Source organism: Vicugna pacos, chromosome 9 (assembly GCF_048564905.1).
Source record: "Vicugna pacos chromosome 9, VicPac4, whole genome shotgun sequence".
Lineage (NCBI taxonomy): Eukaryota > Metazoa > Chordata > Mammalia > Artiodactyla > Camelidae > Vicugna > Vicugna pacos.
Window position 1 is genome coordinate 53401389 of NC_132995.1, and position 6000 is coordinate 53407388.

General features: G+C 48.5%; 1 protein-coding gene across 2 annotated transcripts in view; it reads left to right on the plus strand.

Moving 5' to 3' along the window:
• The window catches only part of ATP2C2 (ATPase secretory pathway Ca2+ transporting 2), a 58248-nt gene extending 52492 nt beyond the window's left edge, over positions 1-5756 (plus strand). For both annotated transcript variants that reach the window (XM_072967839.1, XM_072967840.1), the window contains 3 exons: positions 433-531; positions 705-846; positions 2165-5756. In XM_072967839.1, the coding sequence (XP_072823940.1) occupies positions 433-531; positions 705-846; positions 2165-2283 (360 nt within the window). In that variant the 3' untranslated portion in view covers positions 2284-5756. The remainder of the gene's footprint in view (positions 1-432; positions 532-704; positions 847-2164) is intronic.
• Positions 5757-6000: the final 244 nt, after the last annotated feature.

Consider the following 6000-nt stretch of genomic DNA (forward strand, 5'->3'; position numbering starts at 1 on the left):
GGGTTGGGTGGGGGGAGCCGCTTGGTTCATTCAGCCTCTGAGGCCCTAGCTCTTGGTGGGGGCAGCGTCTTCTGCTTTCAGTGTAGGAAGTGACATTCTGCTAAGTGGGTGTCACTGTAGAGGGGTCACCTCCTGGAAGGCAACATCACCTACTTTACATGTGCGAGGTTTCCACCCCCTCATGTCAAGGGCAGCTGAACTCCCTCAGGAAGGGCTGATGGCCCCTTACCGTGCTGGGTAGCGCAGGGTCAGGTCCAGGGCAGGGTGGGTGGGAGCCGCACCCTTGGGCTACACCAGTGGACCCAGTCCTAGTAAAACTTGAACCCACTGCGGCTGGGACAGGAGCAGCAACACCAGGCCTGCACTGTGCATGCCAGCTCCCTCCCCAGGCTCTGGGTTAGGGCCGGCTCATCCTGTGTCCTCGCTCTCCAGATCCCGGAGGACAAGGCGAGCACCCCGCGCACCACGACCATGACCTTTACCTGTTTTGTGTTCTTCGACCTCTTCAACGCCTTGACCTGCCGCTCCCAGGTGAGATGCCGCTCCATTCCCCCCCAACCCCTCCTGCCCTGGTCTTCCCAGCAGAACCGGATCCTGTTCTTACTGCCGGAGTCTCACAGTTCTGCTTGGAGGAGCTGCTTCGTGGAGGCACCTGCAGGCATGTGATGCGCAGCATGTGATGGCCATGCCCTTCTCCCCCACAGACCAAGCTGATATTTGAGATTGGTTTCCTCGGGAACCGCACGTTCCTCTACTCCGTGCTCGGGTCCATTCTGGGGCAGATGGCCGTGATTTACGTGCCACCCCTGCAGAAGGTCTTCCAGACAGAGAACCTGGGAGTGCTCGGTAAGTGGGAGGGGTCACCACCTGCACAGGGCGGCTGCAGAGCTTTCTAGGCCCACGGTCCCTACGTGGGGCCATTCTGTCCTCAAAGGACTAGGCTCATGCCTGGGCATCTGCACTGGGTCAGGGGGCAATGTAATGGGGGCATGGAGAACTCGGGAACCACGGAGGAGGAGGCACCAGCTAGGAGTCGGAGGAAAGCAGAGGGTGTTCAGCATCCTAGCCAACCCCTTGCCCCTGGGGCAGGAGGCTCAGCTCACAGCAGGTACAGTGAGGCCCAGGGGTGACGCCGGGATGGGCTACAGTCTGGGCTCAGCCTGTGACATGCTGCAAGCCCCCAGCTTAGAGGTAAGTTTGCCCCTTCAGGGTTTTTAACAGGGTCTGTGTCTCTGGGACCCCACTTTCCTGGAGAACAGGAGTGGGACACACATGCAGTGACCAGCTCTCTGGACCGCAAGCACACATGCCATGTGCAGAACCACAGTGACTCCCCTGCATCTTCACCAGGCTTTTGGCAGATCCCCATTCTTTGGAAGCTGCCCAGGTGGCTTGGCCTCCTGTCTGAAGCAGTGGTAACAGAAGTGGGAGAGGGTCGCCTGGAAAGGGGGTGACTAGAGCATCAGGAAACTGCCCGCCCCGTTCTCCTCCCTTCCTGTGGCCCTAGCTTTCCTTTGGCCGATCCCACTGGGAAGCCACAGGGCAAGGGGGCTGGTGGGGTGGGGGTCCCCACTCATCCAGAAGGATTGCGAAATGATCAGTGGCATTTGAGGTGGTGGAAACAAGGGCTCTGAAAACCTGCAAGTGAGACTGGAAGTTCAGCTTTTTCCTCCCCCAAAATCTAAAAGACAGGGTCCCTGGGGGTTGCCCTGTGGGCACAGACCAAAAAAAAAAACCAAAAAGTGTTTTTACAGATGCTTCCATCCATGGGGAATTATGTCAGCTTGTGAAATCTAAGGAAAGTGCCAGGACTGTGCCTGAGCACAGTGTTTGCCAGGAGAGGGGTTGGGGGAGAATTTAGGGCTCAGTCCGCTGGGGCGAGCCGGGGGGCTGGACGGGGCGCCTGGCGTCTCTTACAGCTGACGTTGGTAATACCGCCCCACCCAGCTCTGAGCCACCTGGAAAGACCAGTTGGTCCTTGTGGAGCTGGCTCTGCAGGCTTTTGGATCCTGAGTTGGGGAGATCTCTGCCCCATCAGGGGAAGGGAAAGTCCTGGGCCCCTGACCTCTGTCTGCAACTGAGAACCAAGCGTAGGGAACCTGAACTCTGCAGCCAGGCCAGCTGGGCACATCCTGCACTGACCTTTCTTTTCCCCTTTTGGCAGATCTATTGCTTTTAACTGGATTGGCCTCGTCTGTGTTCATTTTGTCAGAGCTCCTCAAACTATGTGAAAAATTCTGCTCCAGAGCCAAGAAAGCCCAGATTCACCAGGAAGATGTATAGTGGCCCCCGACCTGTATAATATCTCCTAAATCTATATTTTTTTGCAACTGTGGCCCTCCCCTCACCCTGCCTCTTCCAAGGGGTATTTTTAGGACATCATGACATCAGGTCCTTACCTGGTTGTTCCTGGAAACCAGCGGGAAGCTCCGGCCCCGTCCGGAGTCCATCCATCACGCTCTCCCGCTGGGCCCTGGGACTGACAGGGAGGAGCCTGCACAGGAGCACCTTGCTATTTATTAAATCACAATGATTTTTATTAACCACGTCTAGCTATGTATTGTCCCATAGTTTGATGTGCTGCAGACCCTGGTGCAATGGGAAGACTGGCGGGCTGGGGACAGGCCCCAGGCTTCTGGTCTCTCTGCCCGTTTGAGGCCCCATCTCCTTACCCCTAAAATGGGGGCTTTGGGTATTTTTGTTAAGTGCAGTGCCAGGGGCCTGATGATTTTGATTAGCACTTTCCTACAAGTGGCCAGGTTTAACCCACAGCCCCATGGTCATGACCATGTATGTGGCGAGAAGCCACATCCTGGATGGCCTAAAGGCCAGAGGGGAGAGGAAAACAGCTCAGTGGTGCAGCACATGCTTAGCATGCACGAGGTCCTGGGTTCAATCCCCAGTACCTCCATTAAAAAAAAGAAAGCCTCAGCTCTTAAAGCTGAACAGTACATGTCCTTTCCCTCCAGAACCAGGATCTGGAATAGTCCTCTCCTGCCTGAGAATGGGCCTCATTTCCCACTGGCCCCGAGACTGTCCTTAACACATGGCCACTGTCCCAGCTGAAACGTGGCAGAGCAGAGGGGTCTGCAGCCTGGCAAAAATGACCACAGAGAACTAGAAACAACTCCATCTTCCACATGAGGCCACAGCTGCTACCTGCCTGCCCCCCAGTTATTAATCAGGGCTGTCCAGAGGAAATCGAAACCAATAGGATGGAGAGGAGAGAAAGACATTTGTTCTAAGGAATTGGCTTACTTGACTGTTGGGCCTGTCAAGTCTGACTTCTTCAGGGCAGGCCGGCAGGCTGGAGACTCAGGAAGGAATTTTGCAGCTCAAGTCTGAGGCAGCCCTCAGGTCTGGAGATGGAATTCCTTCTTTCTCAGGGGACCTCAATCTTTTCTCTGAAGCCTTCAGCTGATAGGATAAGGCCCATCCACATTCTGAAGGTTATCTGCTTTATTCAGAGTCTACTGGTTTAAAGGTTAATCACATCTAAAAAATCCCAGAAACATCTTGGCACTGTGGCCTAGTCAAATTGACACATAAAAGTAATCATGACACCCAGCTGCCCAGGGTGGTGACACCAGATAGGGTGAAGGTCCCTGCAGCTCCCAGGCAGAATCCACATTCCTCCAAAGTAAAATTCACACCCTTGGGGGAGGTCACAATGCTCCTCCACCCACTAAGTGACACCAGAGCTCAATGTGGAAACATACACGTGCCAGCCCCGCAAGAGGACGATGGAGGAGGCTGGCCGGGGAGGACACCTTTGGTGCAGGGGTGATACATGCCCACAGCTACCAACCTGCAGCAACTGCCCAGACGTGAAGGACAACTCCCGTCACACACAGCCAGCTTCCCTCTGAGTCAGGGACACTTCCTGCTGCCCCTCTCCCTTTTCAAGATTCTTCAGCAAATTGCTGGCCCAAGAAAATGCTTCTCATTTAAAAATAATAGTAATAAAAATAACTAGGGTTGACTGATACTTGAAATAACAACAAAAAGAACTCGTAACCCTTACTTGTACCATACAGAACAAGCCAAGGGACACTACAAGTGGAACAGCTAAAACAGTAGGGGACAGGCTCATTTTTACTAAATAAGCCACAAACTGCTAGCCACAGAATATATAATGGATCAGCTGGATTACACTCAAGTGAAGACCCTCTTCTCATGAAAGATGTACTAGAGGGAACAAGACCATTGAGAAGCTTTGCCTGATTTATATTTATAGAACTCTACCCATCAATAGCACCAAACAGGACCGGTCACCAAAATAAAGAGTGAAGAGCAAAAAACAATGACGTCAAAGGCAAAAATGGAAAAAAAAAATCAACCTCACCAAAAGCTAGTTCTTTGAAAAGATCAATGAAAGTGTCAGTCTTGCCAAAGGAGCATCAAAGGAAACCAGATACAAATTACTCATGTTAAGAACCAGGGATGGTGTATCACTACAGACCCCTCAAGATTGTCAAACAATAAGGGAACATTAAGAACAATGTTATGCACATAAACAAGTTAAATGAAATAAACCAAATCCTTGAAAACCACAAACTAAACTCACTGAAGATAAAATAGATAATCTGAGTAATCTAATTAGCAGAAACACTGAAGCTGTCATTAAAACCCTTCCCAAAAGGAAATCTCCAAAACCAGATGGTTTCACTGGTAAATTTTACTAAACATTTAAAGAAATAATAATCCTACACAGTCCCTTCCAGGAAATAAAAGTAGAGGAAACACTTCTCAACTCATTTTATGAAGCCAACATTACCCAGATACCAAAACCAGACACACAGTACTACAGACCAACACTCTCATGAACAGAGACACAAGAATCCTCAAGGAAATATTAGCAAATTGGACCCAGCCATATGTAAAAAGTACAAGACACCATGACTAAGTGGGTTTAATCCAAGATTTCAATATTCTTGGATTAGTTCAATATTTAAAAATCAACGTAATCCACCATGTTAATAATGTAGAGAAAGAAAATTAGTCGTATCAGTTGAAGCAGAAAAGCACTCATGAAATACAAACCCCATTCATGATAAAAAATAAAAAAACAACTCAGCAAACTAGGAATAGAACTTCCTGAACCTAATAGAGAGGTTCTCCAAAAACAAACAAACAACAAAAAGAAACAGACAGACAAACCCTAAGGCCACCATCCTACTTCCTGATGAAAGACTGAGTGCTTTCCCTAGAAGATTAGGAACAAAGATGTCCAGCCTCACCACCCCTACTCGGCATGGTGATTGAATTCCTAGGCAGTGCAATCCAGCAAGAAAAGAAAACTGAAAGGCATTGGAAACAAGATTTGAAAGGAGAAAATAAAACTGCCTCATTCACGAGTGACACTGTCTATGCAGAAATTCCCAAGGACTCTAGAAACAAAAACCTTTCCAGTAAATGAGTCTAGGAAGGTCACAGATAGAAGGTTAACAAACAGAAATCACTTGTATTTCTATATACTAGCAATGAATAATTAGAAACTGAAATTTACAGTTTAGTACCATTTATAATGACGCAAATTGAAATACTTAAGTATAAACTAAAAAAACATGGTTAGGATCTGTCTGTGTGCTACAGACTACAAAATGCCAATGAAAGAAATCAGAAAACCTTAAAAAATGGGGAGACATGCTGTGTTCATATGGAAGACTATCTAGTAAAGGTATCAGCTCTCCCTAAATTGGCCCACAGATTTAACACAATTCCCATCAAGAGCTCAGAAGGATTTTTTTTAAAAGACGTAGACAATCTTATTCTAAAATTTATATGTAAAGATAAAGGAATGAAAACATTTCTGAAAAAGGAAATCTATTTCCTGATTTGAAGACTTACTGTCTAGCTACAGTAATCAAGACAAGGTAATACTGGTAAAGGAACACACACAGATCAATGTCACAGAACAGAGGCCAGAATTAGCCCCACAAGTTATTACCCATTTATTTTTGACAAAAATCCAACAGCAATTCAGGGTGCTGGAACAAT